We start from the raw sequence: 24321 nt of genomic DNA on the forward strand, positions 1-24321 counted from the left end.
GCCCCTGATGCCGGTGGCCTTAGCTCACCTTCGATTTTGGGGGTGACAGGTTCCCTTTAACAAACCCTTGTCTTTCTTTATCTCATTTGTCCACATATACCAAGGAAAATTATTTATTTGTGACAAACTGAACTGTATCGGGAGGATTTTTAGATTTCTTGTGCCTGTTGATGTAATATTTATACTTCCTTCCTTATTGAGAGTTTTCACATTTTCCCCAATACAATATAAACCGATGTTCAGACTTTCAGCTTGTACACAAGATGAAAAGAATGCAGAAACAACTTATTTTTCTGACATAACTTGGAAACAAATCTTGTCAGCGCTTACTGGTGTCACCAAGTCCTGGATCGTGTGTACATTCTCCACTCTGGCATGTGATGAGGTATGATTATGGAAACATGAATAATTAATGACTTTATCCTGTCCAGGTAGACACATTACCTTAGAAACAACATTTAAGCATGAAGAAATGTCTAATTGTTCAGTGTTTGTGCCATCAAATGCAAAATCTGTGTCCTGTAACTGATAATATAGTGATTGTGTTTGACTAACAGGAATTCCCAGAACAGTTATAGGAACCAGGGTTTCTTCTCTTCCCGACAACCATTGTTCTATTCCCATTTCCATGTTAATGAGATGTGATTGACACTGGGGATATCTAGAAGATAGTTTCCAGTTAGACATGATAAAAGTCCATATCATAGTCATAAACACTCCATCTCATAATAAAGGTTTAGATTGGAACTGACTGATTTGGAAAGGAGTAGATGGTTGAAACCTTGTCTACTGCTGACCATCCATTTCACATTCACATCTTTACATTGTGTGTAGTTATTTTTACTTAAAACGCAACATTGGTAAAGTCCAGAATCCTAAGGAGATGGATTATCTACAGAGAAAATAAACTTCTTATTCAACCAACTCACATTACCGGATTCACCTCTGTGTATAACATTTATTGGACCATTTGAATAACTTCCCAAAAATAATCTATCTTTGGTCCATGTCAACAGAGATTCTGAAGGTAACTCTAACCTTGTGTTGCATTTTAATAATAAAGGAGACATATTGTCTTGACTATGTATTGCTTGTGGTGTAACCCTTACTTCTGGAGCTATAGTATTTGTTACTGTAAACACTACAGATACTTGTACTGGTTCTCTGTAAGTTCCATGTTTTTACCCAATCTTCATCTCCTTCTGTAACAGAAAGTAATGAAGGATCCAACATTTTCCCAAAAAGTTGTGTCGTTAACCAAATATCTGTTTTGGATCTTCCATCTTTCCGCTTTGTGATCACATCATTTGTAATATCACCTGAGCACACAGCTTTTTCTTCACCTCTTACCTCTATATTCCAGTATCACATCTGTAGGATTACATTCCCATGTGCCTGTCTTATTATTGTGTACATAATCTCCTTGTAACTGTATAAACCCAGTCTTAGGTCCTGTGGTAGCATGTAATATTATTTCAGTGTCATGTATGAAGTGTAGCTCAATACAGCATTTTACACCAAAGCCCATGCAAATGTTTCCGGTAATATTTACTGAATCGTCCAGTATTTCTCTATCTATTAGGTTTTGTAGACTAGATCCTCTTGGTTTCCGTGAATGTAGAGTTCTTTTGAAAGGTTCATTCATTTCACTAGTGTTCGTTCCATGATGTAAAATATCTTCTGCATAGATCACAGTTGAAATAGTACAAAGTAGCAGAAATGTAATTCCCATCAGATAGTGGCTTTTCCTGGGAAATGTCTTCTTATCCTGAAGAACTGATGTTGAATCCCTTCCATCAAGGACATGGTGTTTCATATTCCAGCTCTTATTGGAATCCCATTTCTTCCTAAAATAAAAGCAGTATCATTATTTTGCAATATACAATTTGCATTGATCGACATGTACCCACACTCTTTGTTGTCTGCGGGTATATTTAACCACATTAGATGCTTGTTGTACAAGAATCATACCTTGTCCCATGGTTTCGATTATCTCAAAGGGACCTTCCCAGTTACTTTCCCAAGGTCCACTCTTCCTGAAAGTTTTAATCATCACTAGAGCCCCTTTCTTGAATTTGGATTCATCTGGTGGCTCCATTCTCTGCATTCTTGATGCAACATGTGGAAGAATAGTTTTCCGGCAACAATTGCAACCATTTGGACCTTGCAACAGCATCTTTTTGAGGTGTGAACAAAAATGGTTCATGTGGAAAAATCAATGGCATTTTTCTTCCTGTCATTAACTCAAAAGGAGTAAATTGAGTTGTGGAAGAAGTTGTTCCTCTCACACTCAACAATACAAAAGGTACGGCATCGACCCAAGTATTGCCTTTGTCCAATAACATCTTGGCAATTCTGGATTTTATTGTTCTATTCATCCTTTCCACAGTACCAGCAGACTGTGGATGGTAAGGTACATGGAATTGTTGTTGTACCCCTAGAATAGTACATACTTGCATGATTGTTCCTGTAAAGTGACTTCCTCGATCAGAGGAGATCATTCTTGGCATCCCCAAGTACAAAAGACATGATAAACTAATGCTCTAGCTGTAGACAAAGCATCATCTTTCCTGACAGGTAATATTTCAACCCATTTAGAAAAAAACATTTACTACAACCAATGCATACCTGAGACCATTTTTACCTGATGGTAACGGTCCAATGTAGTCGATTTGTAACGTAGACCATGGACCATCTGCAGGTGCGGTTTGGAGAAGTGGCGGTTTCTGTTCTTTTGATCTTGGATAAATTGGGGAACAAATGAGACATAATTGAACAATACTTTATACAGTCTCTTCCATCTTTTCCCAGTAAAATATCTCTCTGAGAATGCCTAACAATTTCTGTTGACCCATGATTATATTTTGTGAACTCATCCTATAGATGTTTTGGTCCAACAGGAAGCAACTCCCCATTTAAGTCATGGCACAAAACCCCGTTTTCACAAACAAAGGGAGGTTTTGGATCAATCCGGGAAGCAACAAGAGATGTGTCTTTTTCTTGTTCTTCCACAAAAGAAGGAATATGCGTGTCTCTTCTTTGAACTGCTAAAATCTCAAGAGGTTCAGGTTCAAACACTTCTTCTCCTGTCAGGGCTGCCTCTTTGGCTAACACATCTGTGGTTGCATTTCCAACAGATAATTCATCATCAGATTTTTTATGGGCAGGGGACTTTGACAATAGCAAAACCATTAGGGTTTTTTTGATGCCATTTCAAAAATTGTTTTCAGTGAGTCACTATGTACAAGAGTCTTATTAGAAGAATCTACATATCCTCTTTTCCCCAAACTGGCAAATGATCTGTCAGTGATCTAACAACATAGGAGCTCTCACTGTAGATTACAATGGGACACTGATCATCAGCTTTGTTCAGCTGTAGTACCATTTTTATCACTTCTAGCTCTGCCCTTTGAGCTGAAAAATGACTCGGTAATTTGTATTTTACAACCTGTCCTCTTTTGGGATATAAAATGTCATATTCTGAATAGTAGTGCCCTTCTGAATAAAATCTGGAACCATCGACAAAAATTGGTTCATCTGTTGCTTCTGCCTTCTGTCTGAAAAGCGATGAACTAGGGTCCTGAAAAGACTGTAAACAATCATGAGTTTGTCCTTCATATTGCATCAACTGAGGAAGAACATATTTCGCCTTATAATCTACCTCAATTTGTTTGGGAGACAATGACAATAACAAAGGAGCAAATCTCTGTGACACACCTGGGATATTATTCTCAAAGAGAAGTTTTAGTGTAGAAAGAGGAGTTTGCAAAGTGATTTTGTTGAACCCAACAATGAGTTCAGTTACTTTAGCTGCAAAGTATAAGACTACCAAGTGTCTTGCACAGGTCTCAAAACCTCTTTCAACAGGTGAGAGAAGCTTAGAAAAATAGCCCCAAATTCTCCACTCTTCTCCCTACAACTGTAGCAGCACAGCAGACACAGATGTCTCTGATGTGTGTACTTGCAAAGCAAATGGAGCCGAAGGATCTACTGTGGACAAAGCAGGTGCATTTTGTAAATTCATTTTCAATTGTTGAAATTAAGTTTGTTGTTCATCACCCAAAGGACCAAAGTAATCACTATTTTCACCTTTTAAAAGATCATACAAAGGTCAGGCCTTGTCTGCAAAATTGTCAATGAAGTCCCTTGAATAGTTCTAACCCTAAGACCCAAGAAATGTCACAATGCCTTGTGTGATGTTGGAATTGGTAGAGAAGCAATTGCCTCTATTCTTTCCTGCAGTAGCTGTCTTTTTCCTGGACTCAACAACACTCCTAAAAACCTGACCTCGGTTTGCATCAATTTGACCTTTTTGGTGTTCAATTTCAACCCTGCATCATGCAGCAGCTCAAACAATTCTGTCAGAAGAGAAACATGTGATTCTTTATCCTCAGTAGACAACAGAATATCATCAACATATTGGAAAATACAATCTGGCCTAGAAAATCTAGATAATACCTTTTGCAACGCCTGATGGAAAATACTAGGTGACAAATGTGCTCCTTGAAGTAACCTACAAAACAGATATTGTTCATCCAAGAAAGTAAATGCAAACTTGTACTGACAACTCTTTTCAAGAGGTCAGTGCTCAGTCAGAAGGCTAATGAATACAGATTTCAAAAAACTGACCGTCACATCCAAACATAGACTAAGTGTGAACAGGTGCTGAACCTAGAGTCACCAACTCATATACAGTCAAATAAATAAGGCAGCACACTGCAGCGCTAAAACATGCAAACCTGAAAATTGAACTGCATTACTGCACTAGAAATATGAAAAAATGAGAGCGTTTAGCACATAAATTGGCCAATTCATGTGTACCTGGTAGCCACATTAGGGCATCTCTCGTATACCAGGTCCTAAACTTTTTTGAAATTTATATTCATTAGCCTTCTGACTGAGCACTCCGCCTCTTAGCCACAGGTGTATTAATCGCAGCAGGTCCATTACCCCTCCACAGAGAGAGAGAAATTTAGTCTAAGAAGAGGTTTCACAGGTACCCATTCAGATGAAGACGTTTATTCTCAGCGAGGAAAGGAAAGTTTAGGACCTGGTATACGAGAGATGCCCTAATGTGGCTACCAGGAACACATGAATTGGCCAATTTATGTGTTAAAGGCTCTCATTTTTTCATATTTCTAGTGCAGTAATGCAGTTCAATTTTCATGTTTCATGTTTGCACGTTTTAGCGCTGCAGTGTGCTGCCTTATTTATTTGATAGAATCGATTGATTCTGGAGGCAATTTATACTGACGTTGTGGTGGAAGATCTCGCCTTTCCACATTTACAACAACATTCTTCATTGTACCAACCTCATTCCTGAACAGAGCCCAAAGAGAAGGAAAAAGCTGTACAATTTCTGTCAGTACCTCATCACCACCAGTTTCAGGCCACAAATGATCTGTTGACACAACATCATTTAAGCAAATACTTCCAATATGGCTATAATCACTAGGGTCAATGACTTCAGGTTTACAACATTAGAATCTTTCCAGATCACTTGATTTCCTAGATCGACTACCCAACCGAATTTCTGCACAAAATCTTTGCCAAGTATATTTTCAGAATCACGACAATAGCAAATGACAATTCCTGTTTTGAAAGAACTAGGTATTTCCAATGTCACATTGATAACCAAGGTTGCTTTAGTTCCACCTTTCCACTAAAACCAACAATAGTACAAACTGGTGAATCTGGTTGTAGCTTCAAATCAAGATTTGTAACACTTAATTGAGCTCCTGTATCAATAAGAAATACAACATTCTGTCCTGCTAAATTTCCTTTGATAAATGGTCTTCCACAGTCATCCAATGTAACGAGTCACAAATTCCAATGGATGGGGTGTAGGAGTAGTCTGTGATTGTCAGAAGATGGAGGAGATGGGAGAAGACCAATGTCCTTATTAAAAGCACTTGGAATTCTGTCCCTGGACTCAGTCTCCTTCACGGTCATCTCTCTGATCTGTCTGATTAATGGTGCATACGGTGACTGCGTTTGTCTGATGTCAGTCTGAGTGAGTGCAGAAGAATGTAATGGAGGTGCAGAAGGTTTGGTGGATGATTTTGGCATGAGTCCATTTTCCCTTCCAAGCTTACCTGTTCCTTGTGTATCTGTCTCTGATTCTGCTCTCAAGAATTCTCTGCACTGCCATTTTAAGTGTCAAGGTATACCACAAAAATAACAATGGATATTGTTCCTTTCTGTAGTATTTTTATCTCTATGATCAATGTAATCTCTGTTCTTGGATGTTACTGTGGGTCGAGGTTTCAGCTGACTTCTTTCTCAGGAACTACAGCTATTTTAGTCAATAAAAACCGTTGCTTCTTGCAATGATGCCTGAGCACTAGCCGATTGTTCTGAGGCAGGATCTAAATATTTGAACTTTTTTACAAAAAATCTGATCATGGATGTTGGCTCCGCATGAGGCCTAAGATCCATCACCATCCTAAAGGCCTGTTCAAATTTTACCAAAAATGCAAATGGTTCATCATTAATATTAGTTCGTACATTTTCCAAAACATCAATTGTAGGAGTGGCTTCGCCGGTTGTAAACAATATTAATTGTCTAAGTCTGTCTTCTTTTGTGCTATGTGTCAATTCATTATCATTTAATCCGGGTGTGGTCTGTAACCTTTTTCCCATATGTGAGGGTAACCATACTTTGAATATCTTATTTTTTTGTTCATCATTAAGATAGAAGGCATCCATCTTGTCATTGAAGTTTGGAATGTCTTTTAAAATTTTCATTAACTGATCGTGTATTTTCAGATTAATTTGTGCTGCTCTGTCATGGAATTTTTTCTGTTGTTGTTCATCTGCCTGTAAATCTTCTACTGAAACATCTGGATTTTGTGTGTCTGGTAAAAATGATGTGGCGACATTGTCTTCCTGTTTGTTTGATCGTGTAACAACAGAAGCCTTCTTTATATCTTGGTGCAATTTGGACAATAATTCTGTTTGAGCATCAATTTGATCTTCCAATTGTTCATTATGTTCTGACAATATCAAACAATTTGGACAATCGAAGTAATCCCCGTCAGACTCTTGGGTGTCAGTATGACCAATGTCTTGTGTGATAGTACATGCTTTATGTATTTGTGTTTCAGTTTTCTCAAAGACTAAATTATTGTACTCTCGGACCATGTACAAGACATTTTGAAGCTTCTCTGTAACTTGTTTTACTGAGAAAAACCTCTGATCAATCCTAAGATTCTCTGCTTCACATTGGCTATACAAACTGGACCATAATTGTGAATCTGTATGGCTATGAACAAACTTAAACTCTATATTACTTTTCTTAGAATAATCATGAATAAAATCCGTTTTCTCACCTATTCCTGCAGTGAATTGATCCAACTGTCAATGGATGGTCCTCCGTACCTTTACTGACTCCTCAGACCTCCGCCTGTATGGGACACTTGCAGCTCTTTATGGTTGGAGACACAAATCTTCACTCCTCTGAGGCTCTGTCTGATCCTTAGAAGTGAAATAGTGGAATTCCTGCACCTTGAACAACAGGTGTTTAGCAGAGCTCTCCTCCCACTGTGTGCAATCAAAAGGAATCCACCCAAAATAGCACAAAAATCAGATTTGGCTGGGCTCCCCAAAATGTTAGAAAAAATAACACTTTCTTCCTTTTTTTTTTAAGTAAGAGCACGGTGAGGATAGAAAGGAACGCAATATTGAATTATGTGGATAAAACAAATCTTGTTTAATGTTTATTCAAAAAGTGATTACAAAAATGAAGAAAAGTAAGTTCATAGCACCCAAAAATAAGTATTAGATTATAAAAGAGAAAACAAGCATTCAGTGGTTCTTACATATGGTCATGAAGTTGATATGGTCCGGGTTGGAGATTGGTAAAGTATGAGAGATCTCCTGAACAAGAGTTACGTCGGCTTATATACTATTTTGACCCATAGACTTACATTGGTTTCTATTTTTCCTGTCTCATAACAACATGAGATGTTCTGCCGCTATGTTCATAGCCTCTACCATATTAGAAGAACACTAGTAACTTGCGGAATATGAATATTAGTTATTTGTACCTTACCTCATTTTGAAATGCTTAAGCATATAGCCTGTGACCTTTAAGAACCATTTACTATCTCCAAATAGCCACATATTGACAGTTCTGACAAAAGCCCTATAGTTCTGACAAACAGAGAACAGATGTATCGGCCAAAATCCTCAGAATAACTCAGTCCCTCAATATACAGAGTAGTTAGAACCTGCATATGTTAAGTAATCTATATTTTTTATTATTGAAATACTAATATTTTACAGTGGCTTACCTTCCTTCTGGAGTGTGTCAATGACTGCCTTCTAGACATCTGTCCAGTGAGCAGTCTTCCTCATGATTGTGGAGCCTACTGAAACAGACTAAGGGACCTTTTTTGAACGTTTAGGAAGCCACTGCAGATGTTTTTATTCTAATTTACTGACATAATGACTTTTGGGTTTTCATTGGCTGTAGGATATAGTCATCAACAGAAATAAACGCTTGAGATAGATCACTCTGTAATGACTCTAATATAAGAATTTAATTTTTTGCATTGAAGAACGGAAATAAATTAACTTTTTGATAATATTCTAATTTAGTTAGAAGCACTTGTATGTGACTATGTAAAAACAATTATGAACTTAAAAAAAGCTTCTCCCCTGTGTGAATTCTTTGGTGGCTAGAAAGAGATGGTTTCTTCACAAAACATTTCCCACATTCTGAACAGGAAAAAGGCTTCTCCCCTGTGTGGGTTTTCTGGTGGCTATCAAGATTCTCTTTCCTGGAAAAACATTTCCCACATTCTGAACAGGAAAAAGGCTTCTCCCCTGTGTGGGTTTTCTGGTGGCTAACAAGACTCGCTTTGTAGTTAAAACATTTCCCACATTCTGAACAGGAAAAAGGCTTCTCCCCTGTGTGGGTTTTCTGGTAGCTATCAAGATTCTCTTTCCTGGAAAAACATTTCCCACATTCTGAACAGGAAAAAGGCTTTTCCCCTGTGTGGGTTTTCTGGTGGCTAACAAGATTCGCTTTGTAGTTAAAACATTTCCCACATTCTGAACAGGAAAAAGGCTTCTCCCCTGTGTGGGTTTTCTGGTGACTAACAAGATTCCCTTTGAGGTTAAAACATTTCCCACATTCGGGACAGGAAAAAGGCTTCTCCCCTGTGTGGGTTTTCTGGTGGCTAACAAGATTCGATTTCTGGTTAAAACATTTCCCACATTCTGAACATGCAAAAGGCTTCTCTCCTGTGTGTATTTTCTGGTGGATAACAAGATTTGGTTTCCTGGTAAAACATTTCCCACATTCTGAACAGGAAAAAAGCTTCTCCCCTGTGTGGGTTTTCTGGTGGCTAACAAGATTCGCTTTGTAGTTAAAACATTTCCCACATTCTGAACATGAAAAAGGCTTCTCCCCTGTGTGGGTTTTCTGGTGGATAACAAGATTCGGTTTCCTGGTAAAACATTTCCCACATTCTGAACAGGAAAAAGGCTTCTCCCCTGTGTGAGATCTATGATGTCTGACAAGAAATGATTTATCTAGAAAACATTTCCCACATTCTGAACAGGAAAAAGGCTTCTCTCCTGTGTGAGTTTTCTGGTGGATAACAAGATTCGCTTTCCTGGTAAAACATTTCCCACATTCTGAACAGGAAAAAGGTTTTTCCCCTGTGTGAGTTCTTTGGTGGGTAACAAGATGCGCTTTTTGAATAAAACATTTCCCACATTCTGAACATGAAAATGGCTTCTTCCCTGTGTGACTTCTCTGGTGACTGACAAAATCTGATTTCTGGTTAAAACATCTCCCACACTTGGAACAAGAAAATCTATTGTCTGCTTTGTGGAGTTTTTGTTGCTTGGGAAATGACTTTTCTAGGGGAAAACTATTTCCATATTCTGAAAATGAAAATGTCTTCATTGCTTTAGGAGCAGTTTGATTTTTAATGCTTATTTTGTGACTTTGATTTTCATTAGTACTAGGTAATGAATCAGAAGACAGGACCTGTTCCAAATGATCAGATGACAGATCTTTGCTGTGAAGGGATGATGGTATATTTGGAGTAATGGCATTCACTTCAATTGTATCCTGTGGGATCTCAAGATTATCTGATTTAAACATTGAAGATGTCGGCTGTCCTGCTGATCTGGTACGGTCATCTGCCAAGTATAAAACCAATTATTATTTTAGAATAAAATATCCTTGAATTCTATATTTTTGAACATTTCTACTTAAACGGTCTTTAAAAATGGCAAGTTATGTAAAATTATTGAATTATTCACCAAGACAATGACAGTTTATAGTTTACTAGACTGTGCTCAAAACCACATTAAGCATCCATGCTTTTGGCATTACTATAGTGAGAAGAAACCACTTATTTTACGGCATGTGTATCTCCTGGAGCACAATCTGGGCACTATGTGTTGGGTAATAACTTGGGATATTTGCAATTTTCACTTTCCAACATCCACTGCGCGTGCTAATATCTGGAAACTGCAGTGCAGTCAAAATAGTCACTATTCCTATAATTTATTGAGGGTTATAATTTACAAAATGGAGTCACTTTATAAGGATTTCATCAGATCTGGTTTTCGGCAATTTTGTCATATTAGGGATTCTGCAAATGGTGTGCCCCATCTCCTCTGCGATCTGCTCCTGCAATGTCTGCTTCGGACACCAGACGCGGCTTACTAATTCTGCAGGCGATGCTGGTAACAGAGGTGGGGTTCGAACCAGAAGCTCTTGGCGGTGCAGGCTCTTCCCAGCCACTAAGATTAGGGTGCCTGGCATCTGTAGTACCATCCAGTCTGGCAGTATGGGTGTGTGTGCTGTCAGCTGCAGTAATCTCTTCCCTGGTTTAGCCAATTGGAAAGCACCAAACATTTTTTAATCAGATAAATTTGTATTAACGATATTTACAACAGATCACATGCTCATTCATACTCATTTTATGTTTAACAGTAAATTAACCCCCCGATGGAGACGATATCAGGAGCAAACAATAATTCGTCCATAGTTGACAATATCAAACAGAGTTCCAGTTTACCATAAGTTGTACTCTATAATACTATATACTGGTATAACATTAATTAATCCTATCCAACCACGGCTGCCATAATTTATGGAAGAAATTCAGCTTGTCCCTCCTGGTGTAAACGCTTTTCTCAAGCTCAGTTATGTGGTTCGTTTGACCAATTAATTCACGTCTGGACGGAGGCTCCTCCCTAACCCAATATTTTGCAATCAGTTTCCTTGCAGCAAACGATAATCTTGCAAATACAATTTTAGTCGTATTGTCAGTTAATATTTCCTCCACATACCCTAATATACATATCAATGGATCCCTAGGAATAACATACCAATACACCACTCCAATGCAGTTCAACACTACAATCCAATAGGGGGACAATCTGGGACAATCCCAAAGCACATGCAATATGTCCGTCTGAGATTGCCAACACCTTGGACAATCAGAGTTGGACTTCAAAAGCACCACACCTTACTACAGCTTGAAGCATATTGCCGGAATCTGCCAGATACAGCCTTGATCTCCTCTAGTTCAGTCCTCTGTGCTCAGCTCCCAGCTTGTGTATTTGTTTCCTGTTGTGACCCCGGCCTGTTTACTGACTACTCTTATGTCTCCTGAGTTAGTATTTTCTCTGGCCTCTAGGTTCTAACACGGTTATCTGTCTATTCTTCTTCCCATCTTACACCACAGAACAGTAGGTAACACTGGGCTTCAAGCCTAGGGGTCTCTGTGTAAGTCCAAATCCATGTAGAGGTGTTAAAGAAGTTAAAGGGTAATGGGCAAAACTGTGACTATAGACAATAACACATCTACTGAAATGATCAAGCTGAACAATCATCCTCAGGAAAAAAAAAAAAGAGCAATGGTGAAACTTCTCTGGAGTAATTGGAGTATGGGACTCGGTGGCTCTAAGCAATATAAACTATCGTAAGGACCAATATTTTCTGTCAGATAAATGTCAAGAAGAAATATTAGACATTTAAGTAGAACTTTTTATAATAGTGCAGAGCTGAGGGATCTTAAATTTAGATCTCAGGAATTTGGTAACTGAAACCTTTTTCTAAACACTACCAGGGAGTTACAGACTCAGATAAGTGAGGCAGGCCGATCCCACCACAATCAAACTATCATACAGAATGAACATGTATCAAAAAAAAAAAAAAAAAAAGTTACATCCTCAACAACAACATATGTATGAGGGGAGAACTCCAACACTAAACCCGAGTTGCACTCATTTATGGTGGACTACTGGAGCTACTATGAGTCCTGACCAGAAGAGTAGAGAAAGTGTTAGCGCCCCCATTTCAGGAGAGATTACTGCACAATCCGAATTAACGTATATACTCGAGTATAAGCCGAGACCCCTAATTTTGCCACAAAAAACTGGGAAAACTTAATGACTCGAGTATAAGCCTAGGGTGGGAAATGCAGCAGCTACGGGTAAATGTCAAAAATAAAAATAGATACCAATAAAAGTAAAATTAATTGAGACATCAGTAGGTTAAGTGTTTTTTAATATCCATATTGAATCAGGAGCCCCATATAATGCTCCATACAGTTCATGATGGGCCCCATAATATGCTCCATATTAAAATATGCCCCATATAATGCTGCACAAATGCTGATTATGGCCCCATAAGATGCTCCATACAGACATTTGCCCCATGTAATGCTCCATAAATGCTGATTATGGCCCCATAAGATGCTCCATACAGTCATTTGCCCCATATAATGCTCCATAAATGCTGATTATGGCCCCATAAGATGCTCCATAAAGTCATTTGCCCCATATGCTGTTACTGCGATAAAAAAAAAAAAAATTATACTCGAGTATATATACGGTATTTAGGATTGAAAACATAATGTAATTTATGACGTGGAGTGAATCCATGAAACCAGGGCTCGAGCCATGCCAACACATCTCCTGCAGGCGTGAATAAATGTACAGTCGGTACAGAAAGTATTCAGACCCCTTCACATTTTTCACTCTGTTTCATTGCAGCCATTCGGTAAATTCAAAAAAGTTCATTTTTCTCATTAATGTACACTCTGCGCCCCATCTTGACTGAAAACAAAACAGAAATGTAGAAATTTTTGAAAATTTGTTATAAAAGAAAAACTGAAATATCACATGGTCATAAGTATGCAGAGCCTTTGCTCAGACACTCATATATAAGTCACATGCTGTCCATTTCCTTGCGATCCTCCTTGAGATGGTTATACGCCTTCATTGGAGGCCAGCTGGGTTTAATTAACCCCCAAAGCCTTTTTCAGTTTTGCGTTTTCGTTTTTCACTCCCCTTCTCAGAGACATAACTTTTTTATTTTTCCATCAACATGGCCATGTGAGGACTTGTTTTTGCGGGACGAGTTGTACTTTTGAATGACACCATTGATTTTACCATGTTGTGTACTAGAAAATGGGAAAAAATTCCAAGTGCGGTGAAATTTAAAAAATAAAAGTGCAATCTCACACTTGTCATTTGTTTGGCTTTTTTGCTACGTTCTCTAAACTGACCTGCCATTATAATTCTCCGGATCATTACGAGTTCATAGACACTAAACATGTCTAGGTTCTTTTTTATCTATGTTTTGAAAAAAAAAAAAAAAAAAAAAAAACTTTGTTAAAAAATAAAACTTGCGCCATTTTCCGATACCCGTAGTGTCTCATTTTTTGTGATCTCGGGTTGGGTGAGGGCTTATTTTTTGCGCGCCGAGCTGACGTTTTTAATGATACCATGTTGGTGCAGATACGATCTTTTGATCGCCCATTATTGCATTTTAATGCAATGTCGCGGCGACCAAAAAAACATAATTCTGGCGTTTTGACTTTTTTTCTCGCTATGTCGTTTAGCAATCAGATTAATCCTTTTTTTTTTATTGATAGATCAGGCGATTCTGAACGCAGCGGCGCCAAATATGTGTATGTTTGATTTTATTTTTATTGTTTTATTTTGAATGGGCGAAAGGGGGCTGATTTGAATTTTTATATTTTTAAAAACTTTTTTGTTATACTTTTGGCATGCTTCAATAGTCTCCATAGGAGACTAGAAGCTGCCTCAACCCGATCGGCTCTGCTACATAGAGGCGATGATGTTCAGATCATCGCTATGTAGCTGATTTACTCACTTGCTATGAGCGCCGACCACTGGGTGTCGCTCACAGGAAGCTGTCACTGATAACCATAGAGGTTTCCAGGAGACCTCAGATTGTCATGCCACACCGGTGACCCGCGATCACCTGACGAGTTGTCACCGGTGTGCGTATTTCCTTTGCGATTGCCAGAAGCGAAATTTAAATGCCACTTCAGAGTTTGACAGCGGCATTTAACTGGTTAATAGCCGTGGGTGGATCTCGATTCCACCCGTGGCTATTGAGGGCACGTCAGCTGTTCAAAACATGATGAAAGATGTGGGCTCACCACCGGAGCCCACATCAAAGGGAGGAAGTCTGACATAGGCGTACTATTACGCCCGATGTCAGTAAGGGGTTAAACTGATAGGAATTGATTGGGAAAGGCACACACCTGTCTATATAAGACCTCATAGCTCACAGTGCATGTCAGACCAAATGAGAATCATGAGGTCAAAGGAACTGGCCAAGGAGCTCAGAGACAGAATTGTGGCAAGGCACAGATCTGGCCAAGGTTACAACAGAATTTCTGCAGTACTCAAGGTTCCTAAGAGCACAGTGGCCTCCATAATCTTTAAATGGAAGAAGTTTGCACCATCGCAAGTCTTCCTAGACCTGGCCGTCTGCCAAATTGTGCAATCGTGGGAGAAGAGCCTTGGTGAGAGAGGTAAAGAAGAACCCCAAGATCAGTGTGGCTGAGCTCCACAGATGCAGTAGGGAGATGGGAGAAAGTTCCACAAAGTCAACTATCACTGCAGCCCTCCACCAGTCGGGCCTTTCTGTACCCACTGTACATTTATTCACACCTGCGGGAGATGTGTTGGCATGGCTCGAGCCCTGGTTTCATGGATTCACTCCATGTCATAAATTACATTATGTTTTCAATCCTAAGGAATTCAGATTGTGCAGTAATCTCTCCTGAAATGGGGGCGCTAATACTTTCTCTACGCTACTTTCCGTACCCACTGTATATTACAGCCATCAGCCACGCACAACTTAGAGATACATCATGGCGCAGGTGCACTAATTATTATGTAGTTTATCACAATCCTGTCTGAAGTTAGTCGATTTTATAAGAAATTGTAAAATCAGGATAAAGGGAAACTCTGCTGTTATTGTACAGAAATTCACACTTGGCCTCACTGCACATTTACTGTTGTCAATCATAAAAGTGAGGTTTGGCCAGAAAGACTGGACCTGGTCTTGTAGGGACCATATGAGCACATTCAGCAGCACAGAAGGGGGAGAAGGTAGATTCATCCAATATCAGGGATCTAAAAATGACCCAAGCGATCCATAATAGGATGACCAGCCATAGACAGAATATTAGGAAAGGTGTAATCTGTCTGTTTAGACATTTTGTTTTAGAATATAAACGAGATCCCACCAGTTTAAGACTCATTATATTAGAACAAATATCAGAACATGTGTCTAATAGGTCCCAAAAACTTGTGAATAGAGAATCCTATTGGATTTTTAAACTATCCACACTTAAACCGGAGGATTTTCCATGTACGTATATTGCTCTTTATATGGATTTTATTGTGCATCCAATATGCATTTTACATCTATTTGTATAGTTTTGTATACGAAGAAAGGTTTCTATACAAAAAACTGCACCATAGGCGCGGTTTAATTAATGAATTAAGCAATTGGATCAGTGATGCCGTTCTGGAGGATATAAAACCTCCACAATGTATTATTTGTATATGCCTGAGGAAGGAGCTGGTTCACATCAGAAATGGGTAGAATATTAAAATGAAAAGTTTGTTGTTTTTTTTTAACATTCATTTGTTTTGATGCCCAACTTTATGGCTCAGCACTTGGCAGCACTTTTCAAAGCCCTGATTTTTTCCTCCTTCCCACATCAGGGATTTTGGAAGCCAACAGCATCATTACCCTCCGTTTTCTCATCATATTTTTCTAACTTGTCAGCACATTCTACGTACGCTGTCATTTGGCTTTGTAGTTTACGGATCTGGGCAGGTAACGGTCAGAGTCTTCTAATCTCAGGGGGTAGTTGGATCCTCCAGGTTGTAAGTTCTATAGAAAAGGGCTTTCAATGCCCAAAGCCACTTGGACAGTTTTGGGTGGAGGAGAATGTTGTGGTCTAGAGGCAAAATGGTGATCACACGATTGTGATACGGCCGGACTACACCACCGATAAAGCAGCCACAGCCGGAGACTGAGAAGAATCTGTGACTTCTCTGCAATTAGTGGTCACTACTCACCTGGGTAGTCATATGTAGGAATCTCCTCTTTACACCGCTCATCACCCCTCACATATGTCTCTGTAGTATTAATATGGGTCAGATCTTCACCCTGAAACAAATATTGTAAAGGTCACAGACAGATGGAGAAGTCACATCTATGATCAGCTCTAATCCTGCCATCTCCACCATTCTCATTACACAAGTGTAAAACATATAATACTGGTGGATAAAGCAACACTGAACACAAGACCTTCACATCCGTCTACACATTGTGACAGTCACTGGTAAGGTGATAGAGGGGAGATATGTGTCACTGCGCTTAACGGCGTCAGTGATGTGAAACCAGAGCATTTTTCTCCAGCACACTACGTGTTGTGAGGGTTAAGTTGCATAAACAGGGCTGGTTTTATGTGGACCTTCACAGAGCGGGTGGGAGAAGGTCCACTTTATCTCCCCCGGCAGACCTGCCAGGACCTGCATGAGGTTGTGATCATGTGATCAATCACATGATGGGGAAGTTACAGGCTTGGGGTGAAATAACCGAGCTCTACAGGCAGTCTGGGCTCAGCTAGCCTGGAGAGAGGACTCCGGAGGCTTTGTGGCTCGTCGACTACAGACTGAACCTGTCCTGCTCTAGAGCGGGGGGCCACCCACAACATACGGACTGTGCTGCAGCATTTTATTTTCTTTTATCGTTTCGTTCTTGTTTTAGCCAAGAAGGCGGAGTTTGTTTTCCCCACAAGTTGGTTTATGCTGCCTTACAATACATCAACGATGATTTAAAGAGACGGTGTTCCCATTTTTCCTACCTCAGTGTGCCACCACGTGAGTGAACTACCACAACATCATAAAACCTCTTTCACACGTTCATGTCTCCGGTATGTGAGGTGACAGTTTTCACACGTACCGGAGACACGTACACATGTACTCCCATTCAAATGAATGGGTCTGTGCACGTCAGTGTGTTTCCATGGACCGTGTGCCCCGCACTTAGACATGTCCGTTTTTTACCGTCAGCACGGATGGCAAAACGTACTGCACACGACCACATGGAGAACACACATTGATGTCCTCCGTGTGACACGCATCAGAGAAGAAGAGCTACAGTAAGCGCTGTTTACCGGCGGCAGGTGCTGAAGACGGCTCTCATCATTCTCCCCTGCTCTGCCGGAGGTCAGGAACAGTGACAGCAGGAGCGGATGATCAGGGTTATTCATCACCTGCCGCCTGCAATATATCAAAATAAATGAATGAAAACCCGGTGTGGGTTCCCCTCTATTCTCTATCGTATTTTTATCTCTATCTCTATTGGATGTGTCGGATGATGGGAGTAAGAGTCCCAAAAGCCCCCACCTGCTGTCATCGTTCTGACTTTAATATAACTCATCATTCTCTTCTGCTCCTGAAGATCGCCGGCAGAGCAGGGGAGAACGATGAGAGCTGTCTTCAGCACCCGCCACTGGGGAACAGCGCTTACAGTAGCGCTTCTTCCCCGATGGCCGTCTGTGTGATACTGAGGCGGTACACGGTTGCCACACGTGTGCCGCAGGTATTACAGACACGGACACTGATATCTCCGGTATTGTTTTTTCCGGGATCGGAAATAAACGGAAGTGTGAAATCGGCCTAAGGGAGATCTCATGACACCTTCTCTCCATCTACCTGATGATCCTGAGGAACAATGGGATCTTCTTGTTTACAGTCCTGTGGAAGAAGAGGACGGGGACATCTCTCTGGTGTCGTCCTCTTACTGGATAGATCTGGAGGAAACACATACAGGGACTGAATTCATTCTTTACATACAGATAATTATAGGCCGTGTGTATTTAGTCCTGTCTATTACCTGGTGATGTGAGGGGCTGGGGAACCTCCATCATGACGTCCTTGTACAGATCTTTGTGTCCTTCTAGATACTCCCACTCCTCCATGGAGAAATAGACGGCGACATCCTGACACCTTATAGGAACCTGACACATACAATGATACCGTCATCCCCCCGATCCCTTCATAGCATTACTGTATAATGTCCCAGCATTCCCAGCAGTGTCACCTCTCCAGTCAGCAGCTCAATCATTTTGTAGATGAGTTCTAGGATCTTCTGGTCATTGATGTTCTCATGTATCAGGGGGTGAGGTGGAGGCCCCGTGATTGGGCTCAGGGGTCTTCCCCATCCCTCAGACACAGGGTCCTGACAGCGCTCACTAGAGGTCTTCTTCACTACTGTGTAATCCTGGTTATGGAGAGACACATTAATAAATCTCACTACAGACATTTCCAGAGTCCTCACCTCTCCAGTTCTGTCCATCTGTTATTCCCATAGATAAGAATGATGTAATGTGACGTCATCAGAATCTCTCACCTCTCCAGTGAGCCGGAAGAGGAGCTCTAGGGTGAGGTGTAATATCCTCTCCGCCATCTTGTCTCTGTCCATATCCATCCTTGATGGGTAAATCAGGAAATTCTCTTATATAGAAGATCTTCACTGAGAGGATCCGATATTGTAGAGACCTGAATGAGAAGAAGATGAGCCGATGTAACATCATAAGAATCCTGTGTAATAATACAGTTACTGGAGATAATAAGGGAAACATATGAGGAGATTTATTATTTTACAGTATTTAGTTTCCTTCTTTCCATCTACTAATAAAACCTATATATTTCGGCCACAGACAACAAGCAGTTTCTCCCTCGGAGTCGGCAGCTGAATACGTTCCTCATAGACTCATCTTCCATAACACTAATTCTCGTCTCTTTTCCCGACCCTGGAATCGGCATTAGTAATACTGCAGGAGATATTCATTACACGTGACAGGAGAAATAACGACTTCATGATGAGGACGACATCTTCATCTCCTACTGCGGCTCTAGGAACAGATCTGTCCAGAGTCGGTCACTGACTCCATCCCCACCGGCCTCTATATGGAGGTTTCCCGTCTTCCCCGCACTGTAATCTTCTATCACGTTAGATCTCAGCTCTGATTCACACACAGAAGTGTGAGGCTTTTATAAGGGTAGATGCTAGAGTGTATGGGCTCCTTCCAGGTGTGACGTCATTTCCGGGGGCGTGACCAATCGGGAGGGGGCGTGTTCTGAGTTCACATCATGGGCGTATTCTCTTTTTTACCAAGGCGGCAAACTAAAGCATCATGGATTATGATAGCTTCAGCTTGTGGACGCTATGGAGGTTAGTGGTTTCAGGGTGAAAAAAAGCTACTTGCTGATCGTTATTGGGGGGAGGCCCTGTGGTGGTCGACCTGCTTGTCTGTGTGGGGGGCTCTGCTGCTGCTGGCTATTGTGGGGGACCCCTGCGGTGGGATTTTGGGGGGCTCCGCTGCTGCTGGCTATTGTGGGGGCCTGCTGCGATGGAATTTTGGGGGGGCACCTGCTTATGGCTGTTGTGGGGGGAACCCCTGTGTTGGGATTTGGGGCACCTGCTGCTGGCTGTTGTGGGGGACCCCTGCGGTGGGATTTTGGGGGGGTTCTGCTGCTGCTGGCTATTGTGGGGGCCCGCTGCGATGGAATTTGGGGGGGGGCACCTGCTGCTGCTGGCTGTTGTGGGGGACCCCGTGTTGGGATTTGGGGGACCTGCTGCTGGCTGTTGTGGGGGACCCCTGCTGTGGGATTTTTGGGGGCTCCGCTGCTGCTGGCTATTGTGGGGGACCCCTGCGGTGGGATTTTGGGGGGCTCCGTTGCTGCTGGCTATTGTGGGGGACCCCTGCGGTGGGATTTTTGGGGGGGCACCTGCTGCTGGCTGTTGTGGGGGACCCCTGTGGTGGGATTTTGGGGGGCACCTGCTGCTGGCTGTTGTGGGGGACCCGCTGCGGTGGGATTATGGGGGGGCACCTGCTGATGGCTGTTGTGGGGGACCCTCTGTGGTGGGATTTTTTGGGGGGACTGCTGCAGCTGGCTGTTGTGGGGGACCGCTGCGGTGGGATTTTGGGGGGCACCTGCTGCTGGCTGTTGTGGGGGACCCGCTGCGGTGGGATTTTGGGGGGGCACCTGCTGCTGGCTGTTGTGGCGGACCCCTGTGGTGGGATTTTTTGGGGGGACTGCTGCAGCTGGCTGTTGTGGGGGACCCCTGTGGTGGGATTTTGGGGGGGAACCCCTGTGGTGGAATTTTGGTGGGGGGCTGCTACTGGCTGTTGCGGGTGACCTTTTTGGTGGGATTTTGGGGGCACCTGATGCTGGCTATTGTGGGGGACCGCTGTGGTGGGATTTTGGGGGGCCTGCTGCTGCTGGCTTTTGTGGGAGACTCATGTGGTGGGATTTTGGGGGGACCTGCTGCTGCTGGCTATTGTGGGATTTTGTGTGTGGGGGGGACTGCTGCTGGCTGTTGTGGACCCCTGTGGTAGGCGACCTGCTTTTTGTTTGGGGGGCGACCTGCTGTAGGCTATTGGGAGACCCCTGGCCTGCTTGTGGGGGGGGCGACCTGCTGCATGCTATTGTGGGTGACCCATTTTAGTGGGGGGCAACCTGCTTGTGGGGGGGTGACCTGCTGCTGGCAATTGGGGGGACCCCTGTGGTGGGATTTGGGGGTGACCTGCTGCTTATGGGGTGACCTATGTTGGGGTGGTAGACCTGCTACTGGCTATTGGGGTGACCCCTACGGTGGGACCCCTGTGGTGTGATTTGGGGGTGACCTGCTTGCGGGGGACCCCTTTTAGTGAGGGTGACCTGCTTATGGTTGGGTTTGGGGAGGCGACCTGCTTGTGGCAGGACCCCTTTTAGTGGGCGACCTGTTGTGGATTCTGTTTGTGGGCTCCCTCTGGTGGTTACGGCTGGTACTGGGTGACTTTGGTGGGTTGCGGTCTCTGGTTTCCACCTGTCCATCAGAGGCTGGGTGTTTCCTATTTAGCCTGGCCTTTCTGTCATTCCCTTGCCGACTATCAATGTATTCAGATGTGCTCAGTTTGGTTCCTGACTACCTGCTCCCAGATCTTTCAGGATAAGCTAAGTGCTGATTTTCAGTTGTTTGGTTTTTTGTCCAGCTTGCTAATTATGTCTCTATGCTAGCTGGTAGCTCTGGTGGACTGAGGTTCTCCCCATGTGCCATGAGTTGGCACATGGGTTCTTGTAATCTCAGGATGGTTTTTTGATTAGGGTTTTTTGCTGACCGCTCAGACCCCTTTTGTATCATTCTGCTTTCTAGTTACAGCGGGCCTCAATTTGCTAAACCTATATATCATCTCTATGTGTGTGCCTTCCTCTCATTTCACCGTCAATACATGTGGGGGGCAACTATACCTTTTGGGGTTCATTCCTCTGGAGGCAAGTGAGGTCTTTATTTTCTCTGCAGTGCTAGTTAGCTCTTAGGCTGGTGCGTGGCGTCTAGAACCAATGTAGGCACGCTCCCTGGCTATCTCTAGTTGCGTTTGTCAGGCGTAGGGCAGCGGTCAGCCCAGGTTCCATCACCCTAGAGCTTGTCCGTTATTTATTTGTACTTTGCTTGTCCAGTGCTATCCCTAGCCATTGGGATTCATGACAGCGACCTGCTGCTGGCTATTGGGGGGACGCTTGTGGTCGGGTTTTGGGAGGGTGTGGCCTGCTGTCTATTGGGGGGGACCCTTGTGGTGGGATGTGGGGGGCGACCTGCTTGTGGGGGGGGGGAGAGACCTGCTGCAAGCTATTGGGGGACCACTGTGGTGCGATGTGGGGGTGACCTTCTTGTGGTGGGATGTGGGGAGGCGACCTGCATGTGGGGGGTGACCTGCTGCAGGCTATTGGGGGGACCCCTGTGGTGAGATTTGAGGGCGACCTGCTTGTGGGGAGGCGACCTGCTTGTCGTGGAATGTGGGGAGGCGACCTGCTTGTTGTGGAATGTGGGGAGGCGACCTGCTTGTCGTGGAATGTGGGGAGGCGACCTGCTTGTCGTGGAATGTGGGGAGGCGACCTGCTTGTCGTAGAATGTGGGGAGGCGACCTGCTTGACGTGGAATGTGGGGAGGCGACCTGCTTGTCGTGGAATGTGGGGAGGCGACCTGCTTGTCGTGGAATGTGGGGAGATGACCTGCTCGTCGTGGAATGTGGGGAGGCGACCTGCTGCTGGCTATTTGGGAGGATTCCGTGGTGGGATTTGGGGACGACCTGCTGCTTACGGATGGATCCCTTTTATTGGGGGGTGACCTGCTTACTAGGGGATCCCTTTTATTGGGGGGCGACCTGCTTATGGGTTGGGTTTGGGGGGGTTATGAGGGTTTAGACTGGGTGGGGGTGGACATCCGAAGGGGGTGTGTGCTGGGTGGGGGGGTCCGCGTCAGATGGGGGTTGGACGTCTGATGGAGGTTTGTGGGGGTTGGACGTCTGATGGGGGGTTGGACGTCTGGTGGGGGGGTTGGACGTCTGGTTGGGGGGTTGGACGTCTGGTTGGGGGGTTGGACGTCTGATGGGGGGGGTTGGACGTCTGATGGGGGTTTGTGCTGGGTGGGGGGTTCCACGTCTGATGGGGGTTTTATTCCACGTCTGATGGGGGTTTGTGCTGGGTGCGGGGAGTCCGCCTCCGATGGGGGTTTGTGCGGGGGTCTGCTTCTGATGGGGGTTTGTGTGGGGGTCCGCTTCCGATGGACGTCCGGTGGGGGTTGGACGTCCGGTGGGGGTTGGACGTCCGGTGGGGGTTGGACATCCGGTGGGGGTTTGTGGGGGTTGGACGTCGGGTGGGGTTTATGCTGGGGGGTTAAGCTGGGGTGGCATCCGATGGGGGGGTGTCTTGATTGGATTTATGGTTGGGGCAGGGGGCGTCAGATTTGGATTTACGCTTGAGGGGAGGGAATGTCTGGTGGGCTTTGAATTTATCCTGTGGGGTCCGCTGGTTAATGTGAGGTAGAGGTTTCTGACTGGGGGAGCGAGGTTATGCTGTGTTGCCCGCTGGTTAATGTGAGGTGGAGGTTTCTGACTGGGGGAGCGAGGTTATGCTGTGTGGCCCTCTGGTTGATGTGGGGGGGGGGCTAATGCTTCATTGGGATACGCAAAAAAAACACGGGTGTATGCTGTTTATGCTATGCAAAAAAAAAAATTTTGGTATTTCCCTGTAGAGTAGGCTACACCACCAACTGGCATGAAGCTTATCCGTTTTAGCTTAATGTCAGTAGGAGGCAGACATGGGTCTGGACCGCCCAGCCCAGTTTCTGACTTAGGTTTTGGGTTTTTTTTTATTAACTATTTTCCTTTTTCTTTTAAATATTTTTTTCAGATACGGCTTTTGAGGGCGACAGTGGAATTGTCACTCTAATCTCCCACCTAGAATTGTCACTACCTTATCATATGAGGCAAGGCCCTAACACATCAAGAGTGTTTGTGGTTCCCCAGAGGACGGTCCATGCCACGAATGCCCCTACCCTCTCGCCCCCCAGAGCCAGATAGGGTAGGGAGGGAAGACGAATCCGTTATGTGCCAGCCGCCGAAAAGTCTGCGTCCAGGATATTCCATGCCCATCTTCATCATCGGTCTGCGAAGAATGATTTGTGATCTTCAGGACAGGTATATCCTACCAGGCAGTGAGGGGGCTACTTTAAAAAAAATAAATAAATAAAATGGAAAGGACAGGACAAATATGTCCTAGTTTGCCCCTGAGCAATATGGACGTCTCCTGGGGAAACCTTCCTACTCATGCAGCCTCCATGTTTTCCAGAGGCTCCTGTGACCCTGCTCTTAAAATATCCAGGCTTCGGTCTAGGCCTTCTCTGGTGGCCGGTCCACACTGCCAGTGCCCTGAACAATCATGCACGCCAACTTTTCTAGTGCGTCCTACTCTGCGCCTATCAGTTTGAGTACTTCGCTTCTGCAACAGAGGACTAAAGTCTGCCTCCCAAGAGATCTGCTGTTCAATTTTGGTTCTTTTGGAAATGTTCTGTTCACAAAAACGACGGGACAACTCTCCGACCCGCCAGGAAAAGACGAGACCTTCCTTTAGGCCAGCCCCCTCCTGGCATCCATGAACCCACCAGCACTGGTCTGC

The 24321-nt window shown here is 43.5% G+C and overlaps 1 protein-coding gene and 1 long non-coding RNA gene across 2 annotated transcripts in view; one reads left to right on the forward strand and one right to left on the reverse strand.

Moving 5' to 3' along the window:
• The window catches only part of LOC143768245 (uncharacterized), a 524156-nt gene that overhangs the window by 208148 nt on the left and 291687 nt on the right, over positions 1-24321 (reverse strand). The window contains exon 2 of the mRNA XM_077256939.1: positions 18215-18338. Within this exon, the coding sequence (XP_077113054.1) occupies positions 18215-18338 (124 nt within the window). The remainder of the gene's footprint in view (positions 1-18214; positions 18339-24321) is intronic.
• On the forward strand, positions 19459-23897 carry LOC143769342 (uncharacterized). The gene is made up of 2 exons (XR_013214359.1): positions 19459-19555; positions 23557-23897. It is a non-coding gene; the product is annotated as an uncharacterized LOC143769342 (long non-coding RNA).

This window comes from Ranitomeya variabilis, chromosome 4 (genome assembly GCF_051348905.1).
Source record: "Ranitomeya variabilis isolate aRanVar5 chromosome 4, aRanVar5.hap1, whole genome shotgun sequence".
Lineage (NCBI taxonomy): Eukaryota > Metazoa > Chordata > Amphibia > Anura > Dendrobatidae > Ranitomeya > Ranitomeya variabilis.